The 26,656-nt window shown below is 38.6% G+C and overlaps 1 protein-coding gene across 2 annotated transcripts; it reads left to right on the forward strand.

Annotated features, from left to right (window-relative positions):
• Positions 1-21,099: 21,099 nt before the first annotated feature.
• Positions 21,100-26,378, forward strand: LOC149390404 (uncharacterized). Of its 2 annotated transcripts, XM_089620253.1 has the most exons (4): positions 21,100-23,957; positions 24,033-24,110; positions 24,429-24,576; positions 25,557-26,378. In XM_089620253.1, exon 1 carries the CDS (start codon positions 21,187-21,189, stop codon positions 23,695-23,697), a length of 2,511 nt encoding a protein of 836 aa, XP_089476379.1. In that variant the 5' UTR covers positions 21,100-21,186; the 3' UTR covers positions 23,698-23,957; positions 24,033-24,110; positions 24,429-24,576; positions 25,557-26,378. The 2 variants fall into 2 exon arrangements, with proteins under 2 accessions (XP_089476379.1, XP_089476380.1); XM_089620254.1 differs by lacking the exons at positions 24,033-24,110; positions 24,429-24,576; positions 25,557-26,378 and having other exon boundaries at positions 21,100-22,659; positions 22,746-22,925.
• Positions 26,379-26,656: the final 278 nt, after the last annotated feature.

The raw sequence follows: 26,656 nt of genomic DNA on the forward strand, positions 1-26,656 counted from the left end.
TAGTATTAGATGCAACAAGGTATATTATATTTTTTAAAAAATATGTAATTAGTATTACAGATATCATTAATCAGAATAGAAATTTGAATTAGAAAATAAATTTCTCATAAAAATTAATAGACAATAGTTTACACTCAAGATGTTTTGTAAAATAACTGTAAACTAACGTTTTGTTCGCTAACAATAATTATACAACTACTTCTTCCGCGCTTGAAACTATTTTTCCATTGTGGGTGATCCTCTTATGCCTCTTCCTCGGGATGCGCTTCTACCTGCTCTTGCGCCGCTGCCGCTAAGACGATATCGCTGGAACTCCACAGAAACTCGTATATGGTCATCCGTCCTTGTAGCTGGTGGCGGAGTAGTCTGAGACTGCGGTGTCAAGGGCGACGCCTGACTCGGTCTAATACTTTGTGTGAGCTAGCTCCAAGATATGTCGATGCGTCTGCCCCATCATGGCTTGCTGGGCTTGCATCTTAGACCGCAACTCGCTAACTGCTGGATCGTGCTGAGTGCGAGAGGACGAACCTGACGAGCTCGCGTCTTGAGCTGCAGTGAGGAGCAAAGCTCCCCTAGGGATTGAAAGATATATCCCAGTTTCCCAATCTCGACGCCGCCTGAGAACTATATGCCTAGGGATTGAAAGATATATCCCAGTTTCCCAATCTCGACGCCGCCTGAGAACTATATGCATCGCTGCCTGCTCTAGGTCATCGATGTCCCCATCTACGCATTCTTCCTTCGCTTGCCACAAAATATCCGCTATTTGACTCTGGATTTGTTCCTTTACAAATGTGATAAAAAAAATAATAAAGATTATCATATAATAATAATAAGTAATTAACATGATTAAAGTAATGCAACATTACAACTTACATAGAGGCCTTTCACGACTTCTATTGTCCAGTTGCCTTTTGTCGTCTTGGTGGCAGTGTTGCCACGTCTCTAGTGTGGATCCCAAGGTCTCATCTTCAAGTATTAATATAAGTATGTGCAATGTGTTGATATATAGATATTAAATATTGCAATTACAATTTTACAAATTTACAACTTACTTGCCCGACGACAAGCCAAGAAAGATATCGATCCCTGTCGACTCTTTATCTTCTTCTTCTGATTTCTCTGTTGCGTTCAGACGCTTTCTACAAAACATAAATCGAGTTAATTCGAGATCATGGAAGATAACAATTTCTTTAAAGGAAAAATAATATGAAATAGCCAATTCAAACTATGACTTTTGCAAAATAGCCATAGTTTCATTAGGTATAGCAAAATAGCCAATCGAGAGTACTACGACTTTTAATCCTGCCTCGATTAATTTTAATCCAGCTTTCATAAAACTTACATTCTGTCTTTATAGTTCGTTGGGATTAAATTTAATCCAGCCTAGATTAATCTTACTTTGGCTAGTTTGCTTATAGTTGACAAACTATGGCTATTTTGCAAACGCTTAAGTTCTATTTGGCTATATAGCCGCTTGACCCTTCTTTAAAAACATTACCTTAAACTCTTCTGTATCAAACCTCTCTATCGCCTACTCCCAATAGTCTGACTCACGCCCTTTGGCATTTCTTGTTTGGCGAGATCTTTTTTACCGCAAAATTTAAGTCTGAACATCCTCGATATTATCAACTTTACATTACGAAAAATTCTCTTTGCATCGTGAATGATAGCAGTGTCAATCTCGGCTCGATAGCAATTTGCTGAGCATAGCTTGTCAGTCTCATGATGTATGTACACAAAAGTGAACTAACTATGGAGTCCGGTTAAAATAGCATCAACAGATTGAGTCGATACGTTTTGCCAGTTAGAGATGTGCATCGGAATTGAGCCACGGATATAGACTCCCAGGCACCTCGAGAATACTATGATCTTCTTATTCTTTTCCCTAATGGTCTGGTAGAACATCTGTTGTATCGGGTCGTAGTCAACAACCTTCGCACCTTCGACCCTTCTCACTGCTTTCTCATAATTCGCGCCAGTCGTCGGTCCACGTGTAGCCTTGAAACTGGCGGATCACGGTGTCTGTGGGGGATCCTCGCCTCCACCTGCTCCAGTGGTGATCGACATCCTATAAGATGAAAACAACATAACCAAAAATTTATTTGTTTGATCAAAATAAACAATTAAAAATACTAATAATATTAGTATTACTCATTCATTGTCATCACTCGATATAATGTTAGTATTATCTTCTACATCGATATCGACATATTCTCCCTCAAAAACGATGCGTACCTCATCTTCCTCATCTTCACCTTCTTCATTGTCATCAACATCAGTAACAAGCTCAGTTTCAGTTGTTTCATGTCGACGATTCATAAGCTCGATGTCTAAAAGTTGTATTGTCAATGGAACTAAGGCCGAGGTGGTGGCGTCAACTTTGAATTCCTTCTTATGCGCATCGTCGATATCATCTACTCCAGTTTCTCTCATTTGTTCCCAATGCTCACTGTTGCTCAATATGTTACTCAAACATCAATAAAATGATGAGATAACTTTGAGAAACACATAGATCGATAACTTACAGCAAATATGGATCCACTTCAGTACAATTGGTATATATGTACCACTCCGCCATCTCTTTCTACTTATCATCTAATAATATCGACTTCATCATCCCATAAGGCACACACTTCTCGAATTGAAAAACAGAGAGCTCTCGTACTTGATCTTCAGCAACACATTTTTTATCTTCAAGATACCTTACAAAAAAAGTTAAATCTTCTTTTACAACGTAAGCTTCCGTAATAGAGCCTTCTGGTTTAAGTCAACAACGTAAATGATTTAACGTTACAAGGTATCTCTCAAAGGGGTACATCCACTTCATATGCACCGGGCCGCATATAATGCTTCCTCTGGTAGATGAACCGTCACATGAACCATGATCGTGCAAAAAGCAGGTGGGAAAATGATCTCGAGCTTACACAAGATCTCAATGCTGGAATCTTGAACTTATTTGAGATTTTCCACTCTCAAAGTTCTAGAACTTATTAACTTACAAAAGTCGCAAAGCTCGACGATCGTCTCTTGTATAGTCTCTGGCACAAAAGGGCAGATACCTATTGTCAATGGTGCCCACAAGAAGAGCAGTAGTGTCTATTTATGTACACTTGATGTCATACATTCTTACGAAGACTCTTGCTTATAACTGCTGAATAATCAATAAAAGTTAAAACGTTCATTCATTCTTCCTTGTCTGTTTGAAGCTTTATGATAACCTATAGTTTTTAGTCCTTAAACAAACCTAACAATACATGAAGAGACAAATGTAGATTTTCTTGTACAAACTCTTCATGGTTTGCTTAAAACTACATATTCACAATCTAAGGATCAAAGGACTATTGATCTCAGTACGATTGTTAGGAGAATCTATGATGTCTGGTTATGGGACATTGAGAGTTGGAGACTCTATAGTTCTTCTAGGTATCTTCTGAAGGTACTGAATTGACCAGTACACTTCTAGAGACAGAATAAGAACAAACCATTTAACCTCTTATGTCTCGAAGTTACTACGTATGAATTGCATCATGTTTACCTCAATCCAAAAATGAGACATGTCATTTCATAGCTTACGTATTCTCATTTGAGAAAGTCAGAGTTCGGATTCACTATGTGATTCTGAACAGGACTTATTGGTGAAGTACTAAGTTATGAAGATGTCATGAGTAACTTTGTGAAGATCTCATAGATAAGGAATTCATGTACAAGATTGCGGAAATGCAATGTATATCACATCATGCTTTGTTCCTTGGAATGTGAATAAATGAACTGGCCAATGTCCAAATTGAGTCATGACTCTTTTGAATGAATCAATGTGACTCGTTAGCTCCTCGTCAGTACATTGTTTCTAACTTATTCACAAGCGACAAAGGAGTTGAGGAAATAATAGCTAGAAGGGTAAAATGGTAATTTTGTAAATCCCGACTAGCTGATGATATTCATGAAGGGTAAACATAGATAATATTCAGTGGATCCACTCATCACATTTAAGTTGAATTCTTGAGTAGAAAATAAATTCATTTGAACCGAGAGATTCTCAGTGTCAACTCTTTAGTGGAGTCAGTTGACATTAAGCTAAATTTGGAAAAGGTTTGTTAACTTTTGAGTCCAAGTATGTTAGCTCAAGCTTTGTTCATTTGGATCCATGAGGTAACTGTCACAAATCATATCGAGTAGGATTAGTTAAACTAGAAGCTAAGTCAAAACAAGAACGAAATGAATGTCAATAAATTTTTTGACATTGTCATATGATGACAAATGAAACTATATCACACTGCCATAATAAGATTTTTTGGGCCTTCAGGATTAATTTCATTTCATGGATTTTATGAGAAAATGCTTAATGAGCTTTTCTTCTGTTGTCATGAACAAATAAGACATCTAGAAACATGTTCTAGAAGGCCTAAAGAAACCGTCCATACCAAAGGGAAAGAGAGAAATATTTTGTGCATTAATGTATGAAGATACTTGCCAAAACTAAAAGAGGAAACAAATTTCCTCTAGGAGGAAAGAATAGTGGGCGGCCAAAGGCAAGAGAAGGCAATAAAAAAGGAAACAATTTTGCTTCTAGAAGCAACTCTTTGCACGTCCAAAGGGAGAGAAGGAAAAGGCAATATTTGCTCATGAATATGTGATATTCTATAGAAGAGGAAACTACCTTGTTGAAGGTAATCCCTCCCCTATAAATAGAGGCATCATTCTCATTGTTTTCTCATCCCACATAAGTTAGAGATTGAGAGCTTCTCTCTCTAGACCTTGTGTCCGCCCAACCTTCTCTCTCTCTCTCTAAGTTCTTTTCATTTTTGTTTTGGCACCTAGGTCCAGATTTGACCTAGTGTTTTAGCTCTTCGACTCTTAGACTTGTTCTTGAGTCGTCGTGTTTAAAAAGTGCCCACACACTAATTCCTTCTAATCTCGAGTGATTCATGTGATGGAAACTATCGTGGTAACTCAAGATCCCAAAGAACGAAGAAAGACGAGTTGCGTGGGGAGAAGAACGTTTCAACCTTCCTAAGTCTTCTCAATGTTCAAGCTTCAGAAAGGTTAGTAAATGAGTAATGCTTTTAATAGTCTTAACCCTAAATCAATTTTAACAAATGGTATCAGAGCTATGGTAAAAAATATGCATGTACATGTAATTAAAACTATGAGCTTAAAAATCGTTTTCGAAAGTTTACTAATTTTGTGACAAGTTAGAATTGTTTTCTTAGATTTTTATTTATTTATTGCTCATGCCTTTAAATTAAAAATCAAGTTAATTTTCTATGACTTTAGGATGTTATTAAAACACATTAGAATCAGTTCTAAAAGTTTTTAATTTTTTATAATAAAAATATGTTTTTAAAGTTTGAGAAAATTTCGAGTAATTAGTTATATTGTTTTGCTAGTTTTGTTTATTTACTCGATTCGTTTTATGTTTCTTGTTATTTTCTTTTATACCATGTTATTACCATGTTAATAAAACACATATAAAAGCTTTAACAACTCTCTAAAACGTTCCTTACACTCGATTCTTTTTCGCACTCAAGTCCGAACTTTAATTATTTCCAGTTTTCTTCGAGTTCGAGAAAAACCCGCAGTAAAAGTGGCATAACTCTCTGCTCATAATTCAAAATTTAATGATTCTTGAATCAAATTAAAGGTCTTTTGTCCTCTTTGCAATGAAATTCATTCAAAAGGACATCGGAGCCGCCAGTTATGGCAATTTTATTCCGAGGTGCACGGCTGTTCCGAAAGTTCGGTTTTTTAGAATTCCGGATTTTCAACCCCACTACCATGAGTTATAGAACTCTAATGAGAAAATTTCCTTGAGCAAATTTTTTTTTATAAGATAATAAACATAATGTGAAAGATTAAAATTTTTTGATTTTTGAAAGTTTAATTAAAATTGAATTTTTACAAAACTAGTTTGAATTTTGAAAAACCGTTTTCGCTTTCAAACTTGAAATTATTTTGTCATCCAAATCAAATGAGTTTTCAAAACTATATCTATATCACATATGTTCAAAATCTATATGCTCTTGAAAATTTGAGTGGGAGGTCTCCTTGTAGACAAGCCGAAAAATAAAAGATGTGTAATCTCAAATTTTCAAGTGTTCGAGTGAGTTGAAGTTCACACTTCCCTCATGCACTTTCCCGAATAGAAAACAGGAAAATGTCCAAGTATGTACCTTGTGCCTTTATGCACTAACACTGCTCTTCCTTGAACATGAAGATCTAGGATTCCTTTCTAGAAGTCCACTCTATCGCTCTATAACTAGGAAATTTGTTTCCGAACTTATAAGAGACGATGTGCCAACTCCAAAAACTAAGTGGGAGGGTTATACTTGTTGTTTGTAATCCACGATCCCCAACACTAATGAAAGAAGCAATTAAATGTGAGACTACTCTTGTGGCCCTCTCTTCAATGAGAGTACTCTATGGCGTTTTGCTTCGATCATTGCTCAATGAGCTACGTCCGAGAGTGAGACGATGAAGGCAAGGCCTCCTCATGGGGATTGTTTTTCAAAATTGACCTTTTGGACTAAGTGGTTGGTTGCACACTTAGACTCAATCCCTAGTACTCATCCCTTGAGGCCCTGCGAAAGGATGTGAGTGATCAAATCAATTTAAAAGGTGGCTAGTCAAAATTGGTGTATTGACATCTTGGCTAAGCATTAATGATGTGTCATTTACTTATAAAAGGAGACTTTTTGCGGCCTTCTCTTGAGGGAGTAGATTGTCATTTTGTTTATAACACCTTTGGATTTTTCCTGTCTTGTTCATCCTAAAAACTTAAACAAACTTAAATCCTAAACCAAAAGACTAATCATAAACTTGTTTCAACTTCAGCAAGATGTCTCCCAACCATCTCTCAACCATCATTTCCTAAAAACAAACTCCAAACCAAAAACTACGTAACCTCAATATCATCATTACCGTTAACAAGCACAAATTGGTACTCACCACCTCGTGTCCTCCTCAAACGAATGATGATTCGACTCAAGATGACAAAGACGCCTTGGTGGCCTGGCTCCATTCCGATGAGATTGTGAGGTGTAATGTCTTGGCATCAATGAACAATGTGCTGCAACAGCAACATCGTGACATAGAGACGGCCACCAACATGCTCTACAATCTCCGTGAGATGTTTGGAGGGCAAAGGCGTCAGGCTAGACAACAAGCAGTCAGACAGTTTATGAAGTGTCGCATGAAGGCTGGGACTCCTATCAGGGACCATATCATGCTGAACATTAGTTACCTGAATGAGATGGAAATCCTAAGATCTGAGATTGACGAGGAGACCAAAATAGATACGATCTTGGAAACTCTCCCCGAATCTTTCGATACCTTCAAGCTTAACTACTCCATGAACAAGCTAGAGTACACTGTTACCGAGCTTATGAAGGAGCTTCACACTGCTAAAGGTCTCACTAAGAGAAAGAGGAAAGAAGGAGAGGCACATGCTATAGAGCATAAAGCCTCCGCCTCTGGATCCAAGAAGAGACCTCAGAAGGCCGAGAAGAAGAACTATCCTGCCTGTCTCAAAGCAAAGGAACATAGTATCGTACTAATTACCGAATCATGCTTAGTAGCTGATAATGTATCAACGTGGATTCTTGACTCCGCTGCTACTAACCATATTTGTTCCTTGACGGGTTTCAAGAAAACCAAAAGCTTAGAGGAAGGCGACTTTTGCTTCAAATGGGGTGATGGAAGCCTAGTGTCTGCGAAGGCTGTGGGGATCTATGATGTTGTCTTTCGAAGACCGCACTTTAAACTTGAGTAATGTTTATTTTGTTTCTTCCTTTGGGAAGAACTTAATATATGTTGCTCGTCTTCGCGAGTAAGATTATTGTTTAAAGTTCATTAAGAATGGAATTCGTATTTCATTTCCTGATAATTCTTTTGTCACTGATGTATGTATGAAGAATGCTCTTTTCTACATCTATCCCACTCAACCTTCTCTTTTAGACACTGAAATAGATAATGATCTAGTTAGGGAGCCAAAGATGATCAAACTTTCTGAATCCTCCGATCTAATAAAATCAACATATCTCTGGCACTTAAGACTTGGTCATATCAGTCTAGACAGGATTAAGAGACTTGTGAGGGACAGTCCACTCCAAGCCTCTGCAATAGGTTCACTACCTACTTGTGAATCTTGCATAGAAGGAAAAATGACTAAGCGACCTTTGTCTGATAAGGGTCAAAGAGCCACTGAGTTGCTGGAACTTATACATTCTGATGTATGTGGTCCGCTCAGCCAACAGGCACGTGGAGGATACGAATACTTCGTTACCTTCACCGATGATTACTCAAGATATGGTTTTGTCTATTTGCTCGAACACAAATCTGAGACCTTTAACGTATTTAAGGTCTTTAGGGCTTTAGTGGAAAAGCAAACTGGCAAACAGATCAAAACCCTTCGATCCGATCGAGGTGGTGAGTATATGTTTGGAGAGTTTGATGACTTTCTTAAAGAAGAAGTTATCGCTTCTCAGCTTACCGCACCTGGCACACCTCAACAAAATGGAGTGTCAGAGAGAAGAAACCGAACTCTTATGGAGATGGTTAGATCAATGATGAGTTACTCATCACTCCCTCTTTCCTTTTGGGGATACGCCCTCGAAACAGCCGCTTACATTCTGAACCAAGATCCGTCTAAAACGGTTCCTGGTACTCCTTATGAACGATGGACTGGCCGTAAAGTAAATCTAGGCTGCATCAAAATTTAGGGTTGCCCTGCACACGTGCTAAGGCAAAAGACTAGCAAGTTGGCTAGTAGGTCAGAATTGTGTATGTTCGTTGGATATCCAAAGGAAACCAAAGGTTTCACTTTCTATAGTCCCGAGTACGATAAGACTTTCGTTAGCACGAATGCTCGTTTCCTTGAGGAGGACTTTATGAAAGATGTGAAACCTATAAGCAAAATCGTGCTTGAAGAAAAGTTGGGTGAGGAAGGTTCTACCTCATCTGTAAGAACTGTTCTTACAACAACCAAACTCATTAGAATCTCGTCAAGTAGTACTTCGACGTAGTGGGAGGGCTTCTCAAACATAGCCAAGCGATGGCTTGTTCTGAATCCAACCTTTGGCTTCATACCATGAAAGTTGAAATGCACTCGATGTATGTCAACAAAGTCTGGAAACTTGTAGACCTTCCTGAAAGGATTAAACCCGTAGGGTGTAAGTGGATATACAAGAAGAAAATGGGTCCGGATGGGAACGTCAAGACACCAAGGTTTATGAGTTGCTTAAGTCCATTTATGGATTAAAGCAAGCATCTAGATCATGGAATATTATATTCGATGAAACTGTGAAGAGCTTCGGTTTTGAGCAGTCAATAGATGAGCCATGTGTTTACAAGTTAATACACGAAGGCAAAGTTGTGTTTCTGGTGCTATATGTCGATGATATATAACTCATAGGTAATGATGTGGGTAAGTTATCTGAGGTTAAGGTCTGGCTAGCAAAGCAATTCGACATCAAGGATCTAGGAGAAGCCGTGTACATTCTGGGGATCCAAATCTTTCGAGATCAGAAAAACCGGACTTTGTCGCTTCTTCAAGCATCTTATATTGATAAGGTGATGGATCGCTTCTCGATTCAAGACTCCAAGAAGGGCCAAACACCCTTTAGGCATGGAGTCTCACTCTCTAAGGACCATTCTCCCAAGACTGCACAAAAGATTGAGGACATGAGAAAAATTCATTACGCCTCAACCGTAGGAAGTCTCATGTATGTTATGCTTTGCACTAGACTTGATATCTGCTTCGCAGTTGGCGTAGTTAGTCGTTTGCAATCCAACCCTGGACCCGAGCACTGGATTGCTGTTAAGCATGTTCTTAAGTATCTTCGAAGAACTAGGAACTTGATCCTTACATATTCAGGTACTGACTGACTATGACGGAATATACTGACTCCGATTTTCAAGCAGATAAGGATTTCAGGAAATCCACTTCGGGAGCTCTGTTCATCCTTAATGGTGGAGTTGTTGTGTAGAAGAGTATTAAGCAATCTTGCATTGCTGACTCCACAATGGAAGCAGAATATGTGGCTGCTTGTGAAGCATCCAAGGAGGATGTATGGCTTCGAAAATTCCTTAAGTATTTGGAAGTCGTTCCAAACGACGACGAGCCCATGACCCTTTAATGTGATAACAGTGGGGCAGTCGCTAACTCAAAGGAATCTCGAAGCCATACGTGCTCTAAACATATTGAGAGGAAATACCATTTGATTCGAGAGATCGTGCAGCGCGGAGATGTGGAGGTGAAGAAGATCTCAATGGTGGACAACTTAGCAATTCCAATCACCAAGGCCTTGGCAAACAAGGTCTTCGACCAACATCGAGAGGGATTGGGCATGAAGAACTACTCACGTCTTCTTTGAGTCAAGTGGGTGTTTGTTGTCAATAGTGCCCACAAGAAGAGTAGTAGTGTCTATTTATGTACATTTGATGTCATACAGTCTTACGAAGACTCTTTCTTGTAACTGTTGAATAATCAATAAAAGTTGAAACGTTCATTCATTCTTCTTTGTCTGTTTGAAGCTTTATGATAATCGATAGTCTTTAGTCCTTAAACAAATCTAATAACACATGAAGAGAGAAATGTAGATTTGCATGAACAAACTCTTCATGGTTTGCTTAAAACTACATATTCACAATCTAAGGATCAAAGGACTATTGATCTCATTACGATTGTTAGGAGAATCTATATGGTTATGGGACATTGAGAGTTGGAGACTCTATAGTTCTTCTAGGTATCTTCTGAAGGTACTGAATTGACTAGTGCACTTCTAGAGACAGAATAAGAACAAACCATTTAACCTCTTATGTCTCGAAGTCACTACGTATGAATTGCATCATGCTTACCTCAATCCTGAAATGAGACATGTCATTTCATAGCTTACGTATTCTCATTTGAGAAAGTCAGAGTTCGGATTCACTATGTGATTCTGAACAGAACCTATTGGTGAAGTACTAAGTTATGAAGATGTCATGAGTAACTTTGTGAAGATCTCATAGATATGGAATTCATGTACAAGATTGCTGAAATGCAATGTATATCACCTCATGCTTTGTTCCATGGAATATCAATAAATAAACTGGGCAGTGTCCAAATTGAGTCATGACTCTTTTGGATGAATCAATGTGACTCGTTAGCTCCTCGTCAGTACATTGTTTCTAACTTATTCACAAGCGACAAAGGAGTTGAGGAAATAATAGCTAAATGGGTAAAATGATAATTTTGTGAATCCCGAATAGCTGATGATATTCATGAAGGGTAAACGTAGATAATATTGAGTGGATCCACTCAACACAATTAAGTGAATTCTTGAGTAGAAAATAAATTCATTTGAACCGAGAGATTCTCAATGTCAACTCTTTAGTGGAGTCAGTTGATATTAAGCTAAACTTGGGAAAGGTTTGTGAAGTTTTGAGTCCAAGTATGTTAGCTCAAGCTTTGTTCATTTGGATCCATGAGGTCACTGCCACAAACCAGAAGCTAAGTCAAAACAAGAACGAGACAAATTTTACGAAAATTGTCTAAAGGGTATTTTTGTCCTTTTTGAACATAGGACGAAATGAATGTCAATAAATTTTTTGACATTGTCATATGATGACAAATGAAACTATATCACACGGCCATAATAAGATTTTTTGGGCCTTAAGGATTAATTTCATTTCATGGATTTTATGTGAAAATTCTTAATGGGCTTTTCTTATGCTGTCATGAACAAATAAGACATCTAGAAACATGTTCTAGAAGGCCTAAAGAAACCGTCCATACCAAAGGGAAAGAGAGAAATATTTTTTGCATTAATGTATGAAGATACTTGCCAAAACTAAAAGAGGAAACAAATTTCCTCTAGGAGGAAAGAATAGTGGGCGGCCAAAGGCAAGAGAAGGCAATAAAAAAGGAAACAATTTTGCTTCTAGAAGCAACTTTTTGCACGTCCAAAGGGAGAGAAGGAAAAGGCAATATTTGCTCATGAATATGTGATATTCTATAGAAGAGGAAACTACCTTGTTGAAGGTAATCCCTCCCCTATAAATAGAGGCATCATTCTCATTGTTTTCTTATCCCACATAAGTTAGAGATTGAGAGCTTCTCTCTCTAGACCTTGTGTCCGCCCAACCTTCTCTCTCTCTCTCTAAGTTCTTTTCATTTTTGTTTTGGCACCTAGGTCCACATTTGACCTAGTGTTTTAGCTTTTCGACTCTTAGACTTGTTCTTGAGTCGTCGTGTTTAAAAAGTGCCCACACACTAATTCCTTCTAATCTCGAGTGATTCATGTGATGGAAACTATCGTGGTAACTCAAGATCCCGAAGAACGAAGAAAGACGAGTTGCGTGGGGAGACGAACGTTTCAACCTTCCTAAGGCTTCTCAACGTTCAAGCTTCAAAAAGGTTAGTAAATGAGTAATGCTTTTAATAGTTTTAGATGAACATGTACTTGCTCTTTGTCTAGGTTAGTAAAATCATTTTACTTGTTTAAAAGATAATTTTTAAATTCCGCCGCTTGCTCGAAGCATTAAATCTTTTCTTAACCCTAGATCAATTCCAACAATACCAACAGCCAATAACCTCTGTAAGATTACGTGGCAATCGTGAGACTTCAAACATGTATGCTTCCCATCAGCAATTGCGTTTTTCTTTAAATTCTTAGCAATGCCATCTCGGAATTTGACAGATTGGAGGAACCATGTAAACGGCTACCTTTGCTCAATAGTTAAAGTGTAAACATGTGGCGGTTTGTACCAACATCCCCTTGTTTTTTCAAGTGCAAAGTGGACTTGATCTTCTCCAAGTCTATCAGATTATGCCTCGCTTTCCCATTGTCCTTGTTCTTCCCTTCTAAGCTGAGTATAGCCCCAAAAAGATTTTTGCACACGTTCTTCTCTATGTACATGACGTCCATGTTATGCTTCAACTCCAACTCTGACCAGTACGACAACTCGTAATATATGCTTTTCTTGGTCCAGTTCAATTCGCACGATTCTCGCTTTCGTTTTCTTCCCATATAGCCGACTAGTTTGCCAATTGTCTCCAAGAAACACTAGTCAACTGAATTGGGTATTTTTTCGGAGTCAACTTCTTTAGTTTAGGGCGTCTCTCGTTCCGAACTGTGTAGTGATCTATACTTTTCCTCAATCGGTGAGAATGAGGCAAGTTTCGACGATGGTCATAGTATACATCTATGTTTCTGACTTTCAGAGATGGCGTTTCAGAGTTGCACGTAAGGCAAGCAAGATATCCTTGTCCACTCTATCCTGATAAATACGAACGAGCTGCAAAATTGTTTGTCATCCAAAGTAGTGCGGCCGCAACCGAAACACTTCATTACTGGCTGCATCTTGCACTTGGAATCTAGTCTCCCACAATTCTTTTAGCTCTTCAACAACTGGCTGTAAGAACACGTCCATGTTTTTTCCGGGTGAGCTTGACCCCGGAATTAAAAGCATTAGCATCAAGTACTTTTTCTTCATGCACAACCAAGGCGGCAAGTTATACGCAATCAGTACCACTGGCCACATGTTGTACATTTCATTTCCCCAAACGAGTTGAACCCATCAGAAGCTAGTCCAAGACGCAAGTTATACGCAATCAGTACCCCAAACGAATGATTATTGAATTCAATAAGAAGTTTACATTATTAGCATTTATGATTAGTGAGTTGTCTTCTAAAGAGAATCAATAACAACAATAATCCATAGCCTCCGTATTAAACTGAATTACATGTTGGGCATGTAAGTTCGGGCGGTGAGCTAAAACGTGGTCGATGATTGATACATGCCTGGATAGCTGTATCTAAAATCATATATGTGGAACACAAGTGAAGGTCGTGTTGGAATAGATCTAGGATTAAGAAAAGTTTAACGCTTCTTCAAGCAGCAGAATATTAAAATTTCTTTAAACAAGTAAAAACGATTTTTACTAACCTAGACAAAGAGAAAGCACATGTTATTTTAAATTAAAACTATTGAAGAGGTATTGTTTGTTTACTAACCTTTACGTAGCTTGATCGTTGAGAAGCTTGTGGAGGTTGAATCGCTCGTCTCCCCACGTGGCTCGTCTTTCTTCGTTCTTCGGGAATTCGAGTAACCACGAAAGTTTCTATCACATGAATCACTCGAGAGAAGAAGAATTTAGTGTGTGGGCATTTTTCAACACGACGACCCAAGAACAAGTCTTAGAGTCAAAGAGCTAAAACAAAACGCTAGGTCAAATGTGGACCTAGGTGCCAAAACAAAAAGGAAAAGGGAATTCTAGAGAGAGAGAAGGGGCGGACACGAAGAAGAGAGAGAAGCTCTCAATCTCAAAATTGTGTGTTGTGAATTGTGAATGAGGTGTGGTATTTATATGAGGAGGATTACCTTCAAAAGGTAGTTTCCTCTTTTCTATTGAATATCACATATTCATGAGCAAATCTTATTTCCTCTTTTCTACCATGTTACACGTCCAACCTTGTCCATCAAGGGCTTGGATTTGTTTCCTCTTTTGATTTCTTCTCTCTCTTGGCCGTGTAGAAGGTTTCGTTCTAGAGGAAATTTGTTTCCTCTTTTCTTTTGGCAAGTATCTTCATACATCAATGCACAAAATAATCTCTTATTCTCTCCTTAGGTTGGACGGTCAAGGGATTCTAGAAGGAGCTTCTAGATGTTTCTTCATTTGTTCATGACAACATAAGAAAAGCCCATTAAGAATTTTCCATTAAAATTCCATGAAATGAAACTAATCCTCAAGGTCCAATTACTCTAATATGACTATGTGGAATAATCTATTGTCATCATATGACAATGTCAATGTCAAAAAACTTATTTATTGACATTCATACCATCCCATGTCCAAAAAGACAAAAATACCATTTAGACAATTTTCGTAAAACTGTCTAGTTCTTGTTTTGACTTAGCTTCTAGTTTAACTAATCCTACTCGAAATGACTTGTGATAATGACCTCATGGATCCAAATGAAAAAATCTTGAGTTAACATACTTGGACTCAAAAGTTCACAAATCTTTTCCAAGTTTAGCTTAATGTCAACTGACTCCACTAAAGAGTTGACACTGAGAATCTCTTAGTTCAAATGAATTTATTTTCTACTCAAGAATTAAACTTAATTGTGATGAGTGGATCCATTGAATATTATCTATGTTTACCCTTCATGAATATCATCAACTAGACGGAATTTACATAATTACCATTTTACCCTTCTAGCTGTTATTTCCTTAACTCCTTTGTCGCTTGTGAATAAGTTAGAAACAATTTATTGATGAGGAGCTAACAAGTCACATTGATTCATCCAAAAGAGTCATGACTCAATTTGGACACTGGCCAGTTCATTTATTCACATTCCAAGGAACAAAGCATGAGGTGATATACATTGCATTTCAGCAATCTTGTACATGAATTCCATATCTATGTGATCTTCACAAAGTTACTCATGACATCTTCATAACTTAGTACTTCACCAGTAGGTCTTGTCTATATCACATAGTGAATCTAGAACTCTGACTTTCTCAAATGAGAATAAGTAAGCTATGAAATGACATGTCTCATTTCAGGATTGAGGTAAGCACGTTGCAATTCATACGTAGTGACTTCAAGACATAAGAGGTTAAATGGTTTGTTCTTATTCTGTCTCTAGAAGTGCACTGGTCAATTCAGTACCTTCTAAAGATACCTAGAAGAACTATAGAGTCTCCAACTCTCAATGTCCCATAACCAGACATCATAGATTCTCCTAACAATCATACTGGGATCAATAGCCCTTTGACCCTCAGATTGCGAACATACTGTTTTAAGCAAACCATTAAGAGTTTGTTCATGAAAATCTATATTTGACTCTTCATTTGTTGTTAGGTTTGTTTAAGGACTAAAGACTATAGTTTATCATAAAGCTTCAAACAGACAAGGAAGAATGAATGAACGTTTCAACTTTTGTCAATAATTCAGCAGTTACAAGCAAGGGTCTTCGTGAGACTTTATTACATTAAATGTACATAAATAAAGAAAGACTACTACTCTTCTTGTGGGCACCATTGACAACAGGTTGATCACTTGGTGGGAGCATTCTACACTTTTGGTAAGTGTGGCCTCAACAGACTTTGGATGTTGATGTGTCATTTATGTACCGTTACGATACACTAACCATGGTTGTTATGATGGTCACAGTGAGACTTAATCTAAATTCTGAAGTGATCACGTACTTCTAAGTTATATTACTTGGTTCTTTTACTCATTAGTTAATGTCTACTATCATGCCAAAATACTTATGTCTTGGGAATTCATGATATGATCTGAGCAAAAAGTGATTCACAGATACAGAATCCAGCCTTCCTGAAAGAAGGTCAATGTTCACTCATCTGAGGTTTGATTCCAGAACCGATTGATTGTGCACACTTTTGTAGTAAGTAAGTACGAAAGAATCTTTCGCTTGGGAAGCAACGGTGCTTAGGGCTCATATGTATCAAGATGGGTATAACGGAATAATTGACGTTTCTCGATACGAGTTGAACTTGGAGGATCGGGATCATGTAGTGACTATATCTGTGGATGCTTTTACGATGAGTAAAATATAATTCTAGTAATAAGAAGAGCGCAGTCTTGAATTATTTTGTAAGATTGATGTATCGATTAAATTAGAGAGACATTTTCGTCTATTTAATCAGATTTGTAGGAGCTTCTAATAGTAGGTCCATAGTCCCCAATTCGGCTCTGATAAAGATGGATAACAACTCTCTAGTTATAATGAATATTTACTATCAAAATCTCACAGTTGTAAAAGGTATTAGCGGCATTCATTCATAAATTAGTCTATTTGCTGAATTAAACTATTTATTGTGAAATTAATCATTTATTGTTGGATCAAGTAAATAATTAATTGAATTTTAAGTTGAGCCTTGTGCACTGTAAAATTCGAAATTCCTATGCCCAGTACTAGTAGTTGGGCACCTACTTTAGGGTTTAAATACTCAATATTCTCTCTTTAATTAGTTGCTAGATTTGTAGAAAAGAAATCAGGTAACTATTCATAAATTAGTCTATTTGCTGAATTAAACTATTTATTGTGAAATTAATCATTTATTGTTGGATCAAGTAAATAATTAATTGAATTTTAAGTTGAGCCTTGTGCACTGTAAAATTCGAAATTCCTATGCCCAATACTAGTAGTTGGGCACCTACTTTAGGGTTTAAATACTCAATATTCTCTCTTTAATTAGTTGCTAGATTTGTAGAAAAAAAATCAGGTAACTAAATAAATAACAGAGAGAATAATAATGGTTGTGATATTCTCCATCCATTAAATAAGGAAATAGGATATTCACATGTATTCTCTCTCATGAATATATTCTTAATATCTAGAATAATAATAATGGTATAGATATTCTATCCATAAATAAGGAAATAAGATATTTTCCTCATTATTCTCAAATATCTAGATTCCTTAAACATAGGAGAAAAATAAGGAAATATAATATCCCATATTTTAATATGATGAATGAGAGAAAAAGTAGAATCTGTCATCAAGATCTAATGGTTCATGCTTAACTACAAAATATGAAAGAATATAGGAAAATAAGGAAACCCTAATGGCTTTCTAGAATATCTCCATTCTACCACTATAAATAGGGGTCAAGGAGAACACAAAAAATAGAAGAAAAAAAAGAATTCCAAAAATTTGCCCAGCATCACTAGGAGTGGCCGAATTTTCTTCTCTCTCCCTCTTCCTCGAAATTCATGATTTCATTCCCATAAACACGACACGACCTGAATCTCTAAATCAGAGTCATTGTGAGATAACGAGTGTGCCCACACTTTCTTCTTATTTCATCTGGAGATTTCGTTTAAGAAGATTACGGTATCTTCATAGAGATCCAAAACAACAAAGAGTCCTATTGTCGTTCCCGAATTCAAGATTGGAGCTTTTGTAGATAGAGTTATTGGAGCTCGGAATGGGATGTTGAAGAACTCGATCAAAGGAGTCAGTAGCAAATTTCCAAACAAGTAAGTAATCTAAAAACTCAGCTTTTAATTGGTTGCTTAAATTGCTCTTTCAGAATTAGCTCTATTCAATATGCAAGTCTAGATCTAGTTTATGTAATCGTATAAATAATTAGCCTGTTAGCGTAATTATTTATTTTCCACATGGTTATATAAATGCGAAATTCCCAACAAGGATGTCGCAGAATACCTTCTTCCCTAGCATGCTCTCTATCGTGCCACTGCATCTAAAGCGACATGTGTCGACATGTGTAAACCGCTTCAATCGGTCTTTCAGGGGAAAATATTGCAATATCTTTTGCGGTATTTTTTTGTCGGGAGTCTTCCATCTGCTCTCGTTGCAAACTGGACAGATGTCAGCTTTCTCAAAAACTTTTTGAAACAATACACAGTCGTTATTACAAACGTTGATCATCTCGTACCCCATCCTGAATCGCTTTAGCATGGGCTTTGCATTGTAGTGCTTTTTTGGGATTCGGTTACCAGTTGGATGAGAATTCATCAAGAACTGCAAGAACAACTTGTTTGTCGAATGGTTCATGACTTTGATCTGCATCAATGAAACCAAGAATGACAAAGACAAAAAAATCTTTGCATCTAGGGTACAATTTCGCTTCCAACTCCGTGAATATGTCTTCAACTTGCTCATCTGCATGCACCTCGCTCAGGGTTGGATCTGCAAAGTCGTCGAAATCCTCGTGATCCATGATATCATGGAGAGCATCGTGCAATCCTCGGACTTCTCTCTGATCAATTCTGATGGCATCTTCTTCTTGGGTAAGGACATGACGCTCGCCGTGATGATACCATTTAGTGTATTTCGGGGTAAATCCCTTGTTCATGAGGTGAAACCTTACGAACCCAATTTTTCTGTCATCTCGCATTGTTGCAAGACTTGCAAGGACACTTATATTGTCCTTTTTCATTCGTTTGTTTGCGTACAAGGCGAATAACCTCGTTTACCCATGTTCTATACTGCAAGCTCAACCGATCGTTCTCGATAATCCAATCTCTACTTGGATTTGGCATTTCTCTGAACGAGATGGAGAGTTAAGTTATGATATTATTTTTGAAGAGAGAGAGAGAGAAAATAGAATATTATTTTTGGAGTCTGATTGTATCAATTATGATAAGTTTATGAGTAATCTATAATTTGAAAAAATCTACCGAAACTTCGTCAAAGTTTTCCTATAATAACAAACTAAAAACCTGCAGTTTCATTTAAAAACATAAAGATACTATCCATAACTATCTAATTAATCAACTTAACCCTAGATCGAGCCTCTATAGCTCGGTAACACCAATTTAATTCAATTATCTAACAAAGCAACTCATTAATTTCAATCCAATCATGTAACATAACAACTCAATTAACAATTAGAAAAATATATTAACTAAAACTAAACAATTACAATAACCTAAACTAATTAAATCATATTAATATTTCAATTCCAATTTTAATTTCAAAATCATATACTATTTAATTACAATTTAGAATTTACTAACAAATCTAACAAACTAAAAAAATTAAATCATTTAAATTTGCTAACCAATGCATATACCATTTACAATTTACTAACAAAACCAAGAAACTACCAAAATAACAAAATCATATTAATTATATCATATTACCATATTTACACATTATAAACATATACACAAAACAAGTTTACAATTACAATTAACCTAAACTAATGAAAATCAAACAACTTAAACTAAATTATTTCATTTGCTTTTACAGTTACATTCACTTAATTTAACACTAAACATTGAATTATTATCATATTACATTTTTAATCAAATTAATTAAACAAACTTAAATAGTACATATATATATATAAAAAATAAAAAAAAAAAACTTAACTAACTTGTTGGATCACCAAGCTAGGCAACGACGATGAGGTTCACTGGGCAAGTCGCGGAGCGCAGCGACGAGGTGGGTTTTTGGGCACGTCTCCGAGCGTGGCTCGGTGGTCTCGATAGATTAGCGGGAAGGAGCACCGGAAGCTCGGAACACAAAGCCGCGACGAAGACAAGATGGTAGAGTTAGAGATAGAGAGAGAGAGAGAGAGAGAGAGAGAGAGAGATGGATTAAGAGACAGATCGAGAGAGAGAGAGTATCTGAAATTGAGAGAGATAGATAGGGAGCAGTGGTGGTCCGAAGTAGTGGTGGTCATGACGTTGATGGCGGAGGTCTGGTCTGAGAGGGGTAGTCGCGGCGGAGGTCTGGTCAGTGGCGGCGGCGACAGTGGTGGTGGTTCGAAGGGAAAGATTGTGAGAGAGAGAGAGAAGGTTGAGAGAGGCGGCGGAGGTCTTGTCTGAGAGGGGTGGTTGGTTTGGAGACAGGCGGCTAAGAGAAAGAATGAGGCGAATGAGGAAGACAAAGAAGAAGCTGACTTTAAATAAAACATACCTAGAAATTGGATACGACTTGTCGTTTCCAATGGGACCATTGGAAACGACTAGTCGCATCCGAAAGTCAAAAGGAAATGACAAGTCGCATCCGAAAATAATTAAATATAAATTCATTAAAATAATGCCATGTTATATAAGTGAACGAAAAATAGGAGGCAATTAAATCCCGCTTCAAATTTTGACATTTGGATTCGACTAATCGGGTCTAATGCTGACACAACCATAGGATGCGACTAATCGCTTCCAATGGTCAAAATACACACTTAAATGAGCAAAAAAAATTATGAATTATGTGACTTTTTTAGATGCGACGTTTGGATGCTACTAGCCGCATCCAATAGCCATCCGCATCTAAAAGCCTAATTTGTCCTAGTGTTAATGCTTATATGTTACTTGAACTGTATAATGATAAAATATACCATTCTCAACAAATTAGGCATAGAGTAATTAATTATTTATGCATGTTCTTGATTTTTGACCATACCAACTATTTACAATAGCGGTATAGTTAAGATAAAAATTATATTAATTAGCTCTACTTTTAGAATATTAATTTTTTTATACCTTTTTCATATTTTTCCCCTAATAATATTAATATCACACATTTACATATAATTTATCCAAAAATACAAACATTAGAATGAGACATAACTTATATAAAAAATGTCCAAATCCCAAAATTAAGTACATGTGAAAGATGAGGGAGTCTATCAAATAAAACACCCCTTACGAGTGCTCGATTTGAGATATCCAAAGGCGCCGAACACTCTCCGCCGGCGATGTGCGCCAATGTCCGCCGCGCAACGCACATCAGTCGCGCCCATCCCCTGACCTCTCACAAACCATTCGACTTTCTCCACCAATTTTCGCCTCTCTCTTATCGTCCCGCCTCCGCCGTGAACCCCAGCGACCGCCGAAAGGTCGCTGTCGGGTTGTCGAGGCTGATCAAATCCCAGCCGACTCACTCGCTGATGGGACTCTCGAAGGCGTTCTGTCCCTTCTTCCTCGCGGAGATAATGAATCTGTTGGGAGGCAGCGAGAGCGCTCTCGCGTTCTTTAAGGTCGTCTTCAGGGACGGCTCGGACGAGGTCGCCAGGTCTTGCTGCGTCACCGCGCGCGTTCTCGCGGCGGCGGATCTCCAGTGCCTCGCCCGGGACGTGATTTCGTGCGTGTTCACGAGAATCGGCGGCGACAGAAGCAGAGATTTGGTGGGCTTCGTGTGGGACGCCCATTGGGGACACGAGTCTAATTTATCTGCTCTCGACAGGCTCATGTCGGGATTTATCGACGCGGAGATGGGCTACGAGGCTATGCAAATTCTGGGGTCGATTAGATCGAGGGGGCTGAGTCCTCGTTCCTCGGCGGTCAACGCTCTGTTTAGGCTGTTGCTCAGGGTCGGCGATCACGGAAGTGTCTGGAAGCTGTTCCGGGACATGTTTCGCCATGGACCTTGTCCGAGCTGTCTCACCTTCAACACCCTGATTCTCGGGTTCTGTCGAGCCGGGCTGCTCGGGATCGGGGAGAGTCTGTTCCACCTCATGAGGAAGCTTAGCTGCAGGCCCGATGTTTGCACGTACAACACGCTGATCGGGGCGCACTGCGAGAGCGGACCGGCCGGCAAAGCCCTCGAGTGGATGGGCTCGATGATCGCCGAGGGCTGCGAGCCGGACCACATCACGTACAACATTGTGATCAACGCTCTGTGCAAGGAGGGGAACGTGGAAGGAGCGAGGAGGGTCTTGGACGGAATCTACGTCTGTGAAATTTCGCCGGACGTCGGGATTTTCAACTCCATGATGAACGGTTATGTGAAGGCGAGGGACCTCGGCCGTGCAACAGCGCTTCTTGGGGAGATGAGGGACCGGGGCGTGCTCCCCGACGGGGTCACATTCAACATATTGATCGGGGCTCTCTACCGATACGGCAAGAAAGAGGACATGAAAGGGTTGCTGAGGAGCTTGACCGAGCCTGGCTCGTTTCAGGATAGCTCCTTCAACGATGTCTCCATCGGAGCTCTGTGTTGGGCCGGTCGAGCAGACGAGGCCGTGGAGTTGTTAGAGAGCTCTCTGGAGAAGGGCTTGCCTGTTAGTGTGGTCACTTTCAACTCGATAATCGCGTTGTATAGCTGGGAGGGGTTGGAAGAAAAGGCATTAAGGATCTACGAGCTCATGATCGGCCACGCATTACGTCCATCGTCTGCCACGTGTAACTATTTAGTGATGGGCTTGTCGAAGAAGGGAATGCTCAACGAGGTCAGAGAGCTCGTGTGTGACATTTCAGAGAAGGGACTTCCTATCAACAAAGTGGCTTTCACTTTACTTTTGGATTGCTATTTCAGGACCGGGGACTTGGATGGAGCGAGAAGCCTTTGGATTGAGATGGAAAGAAGAGACGTATACCCGGATGCTATTGCCTTCTCGGCCTATATCAACGGGCTTTCGAAAGCGGGCATAGTGGACGAGGCTTGCGAGGCGTTATCGGATATGTTGAGGAAAGGCTTGGTGCCCAATAATTTCACATACAACTCGTTGATCCGTGGATTCTGTGGCACGGGAAGGCTAAGTGAAGCTTTGGAGCTGACTGAAGAGATGAGACTCAAAGGGCTCGTTCCCGATATCTTTACGATCAATATTATCATCGACGGGTTTTGTAAGGTCGGGAAAATGAAGGGCGCGATAGATGTGTTTATGGGCATGGACCAGATTGGGCTGAGACCAGACACTGTCACGTTCAACACCTTGATCAACGGTTATTGTCGAGCGTTTGACTTGATCACCGCCGATAAGGTTCTGGTCAACATGTATGCAAGTGGGCATGATCCGGATATAATTACGTATAACATATTCATCCAAGCTTTTTGTCGCGTTAGGAAACTAAATCGGGGCGTGAAGATGTTGGACCAGCTCGTCTCGGCCGGGATTTTACCGTGCACCGTGACGTACACCACTTTGTTGAGAGCGGCTTGTGTCGACGTTCCCGACAGGGCTTTGATTCTGATGGCTAAGCTATTGAAGATGTCTTTTGTCCCGAACGTGGTCACGATAAACATGCTATTGTCTCGTTTTTGTAGGCACGGCATGCCCGACAAGGCTCTAGTTTGGTGTCAGAGGCTTAGTGAGATTTCCTTCAGATTTGATCGCGTTTCCTATAAAATAATGGCCGTGGCCTATCGCCGTGCGGGAAAAAATCGAGGTCGGGCGAGTAAAGTGTCTCGGAAAAGCCTTTTTCTCGATTCCCTTATGCACGTTACATACAGTTATTTTTGTAGCGCTAATAGAAGCAAAGAATAGTTTTCTTAGGCCAAGTGGAATTCTTTTTTTTTTAAGGGGTCCTGAAAGTTGGTTCGTTTTTTTTACCATCTTAAACCTCTACTTGGTTGTATGTCAATATAAGTTCAATCACGGTGGGATAAGGCGCCTCAAAAAGTCGTGAGAGTTTCTGAGCTTGTTCAGTTGCACGAAATCGGAGTTTCCATTGTGGGACACGGTGTGGTGGTTGAGAAGACCGATTAAAACATCTTCCAACACCTTATACACGTGTGATCAGCAAGGTACGTAGATAGAATTATATTTTTTTTTTCCTTTTCGGCTCGAGACCAGCACAACTTCATGGTATACTTTTGCAGATTGGATATGGATACCACTTTGGGGCGTTGATGATCACGAGAAGGCGATGATTGGACCAATGAAGTATTTTCTTCGAGGTAAACACATTTCGATAGCTCTGATGGGTTTTTCTCTTATCTAGTTTCATACTATATTATGGCTGTTTAATTGCGAATCTGATAGCTCTTGGATATATGTACGGAGCGTTTCATATGAAGTTAGTCAGTTCTCTTCCAGAATTGAATTCCTCAACTTATCTACGCTGTCAGATTAACTGTCAAATGCTTGCGTTGTTTTGTAACAACCCACTAAGCCAACCAAAAAATATCATAAAGTAACTTGAGATCTCTCTGCATGATCACGATAAATCTGCTACTACTCATGCCCTGAACACTCCCCCCCAAAAACTTTGCCAGGTGTGACATCCTTCTCTTCAACAAATTGGTAGCACCCAAATCCCTCGGAGCCGACCCAGACGTATCGAGGTTTCCGTTCCATGGGTCACCTGGTGATTCCCTTGGCCGCCTGCTCTGGCCCGGCCGTAAAAAGCCCAGTCACATCACTGTAAGTTTCATTATTGCGAGATTTTGTGTGCTTCGAATTTGTTGTAGATAACTATAAAAGTTTTAGGAGTATGGATAGGAGTGATGACATGTACGAAGAATTATGATTTGGAGTTTTGGGGAAAAGAATGGGAGCTTCCTAGTCATGCGTAAACAGGCATATAGAAGCTTTCTTATTCTTCAGATGCAATTGTTATATCTAACCTTGGTTTGAGGTGGGTTGGGCTTGGTGAAAGGTGATCTAGAAGCTTCTGTTTTGTATATACTCATAAATAAGTAGTACTTAAATTGAATCCCTCCCTGTCCATCAACACCACAATAACCTATGAGTTTCACAAGATTTGGGTGCTCTACAACGCCAAGAAATTTCTCCTCTACCACCCTTTGCTTATGACCCCTTTAAAATCAAACCCAAAACACATGAAATCAAGATGACCCATCTGTATAAAACTGTAAGCCCGCGTTCGGACCCTGGAAAACGCAAGGGTAAAAAAATATGAAAATGCGTAGTTGTTTGGATATTTAAGGGAATATATGCTGGAAAATGTACAACTGAAGCGTAGATTCTATTTTCCTCTTAGAATAACGAGGAAAAGGATAGGAACCAAAGGTTACTATTGTAATTTAAAATTAGTAGTTGATTAAGAGAAGAGAAGAGGCTTTTAACCATCTTTGTATTTTACTATTTTATTAATAATGAGATACCAAGATTCTTATCTGAAAATCAAAATTCATGGGAGATTAAAATATGTTCCGGATATCAATTTCCCTACCTTGCACACCGTATGCTTTATTTCTTTTCCCTTAAGTTTTAATTTTTTTTTTCCTTCGAACTTCCTGAAAATAAAAATAAGGAATTTACTTTTTCTTATTTCTCTTGAATTTTCTACAAGAAAACATTTTGATTTTCATTTTCCAAAGTAAAAGTTGGGTTCGAAACAAAGGATAGATCTTCCTAATAAATCTTTTGCAAACCTGCAGTGCATGTTCCCTGAGCGGCAACCTCCTTTTTTCCATCAATCGGTGGCGAATTGGCCGACCACAAAAAATTGACTTATTTGCCCGACTATCTTGTGTTTCCGTGGGATTATTATATTCATTATCTTTGATTTGGATTCTCCTCCAAGTAACTCGGAAGTTATTGATGATTCTTGATCATCTCTTCACGTTTGTCTCTGGTTTTTCCACTAGATGGCATAAAGTGAGAAGCCTTGTTTCGTAGATGATACTATGATAGTATGGGATGTTGACTATTGATTCCTCAGAGCGACTGAGATTTCTCAGTTAAGAAACAATCATGTGTGTCCAACTTATAAATATACAAACTCGAGCGTCAAACAAAATGCTCAAGGTGATCATTAGAATTGGTACTGGAAGGCTTAGGTGAAATGACTTTTATTGGTCTTTCCCTGTTACAATTTGCCTGAATGTTTTCAAATACAAGGTTTTAATTTATCAAGAATTAAGATCTTTCTTATCAATGGTAAAATATGGTGGACTAATTTTGGACACCTAGCCTACATGTTTTACCTGGAATGGATCGCCTAAGAGCAACAAGTTGCTTAAATGCCTTCTTGGAGCAATTACATTGTGGGTAACCATGGTCGCACATATTTTTGTGGCCATGAGACGGTTGCCCACCATATTTTTCACAACAGTTGTAAATTACAGATATGGATCTCCCTGGATGATATTTTTCACAAAAGTTGTAAATTAAAGATGTGGATCTCCCTGATGATACATACATATTCCACTTTCGTATATTTGGGAAACTCTTATCTTTGGATTTGCCCTAATAACATATTCTATATATTCCACTTTCGTATATAAACCTATGAAAGTACAAAATGTGTGGCATGTTTTTTTTTTTTTTTTTTCTTTGTTTATTTTCTTCATCAAAAGTAATGTTGGATTGAAGTGAGGCACATAAATCCTATCAGAAATCAAAAGAATGGTCTTGGTATGTTCTGAGGCACCCACATTAGAAAGTTTAGGAATCGAACAAAATTCAACATAAAAAAAATTACAAGGGTATGGGGATATGCTACCAATTTAATCTTCATTCTGAATTCTTTAATTCT

This window comes from Urtica dioica, chromosome 7 (assembly GCF_054948205.1).
Source record: "Urtica dioica subsp. dioica isolate 48M chromosome 7, U.dioica_male_clone48M_v1_H2, whole genome shotgun sequence".
NCBI lineage: Eukaryota > Viridiplantae > Streptophyta > Magnoliopsida > Rosales > Urticaceae > Urtica > Urtica dioica.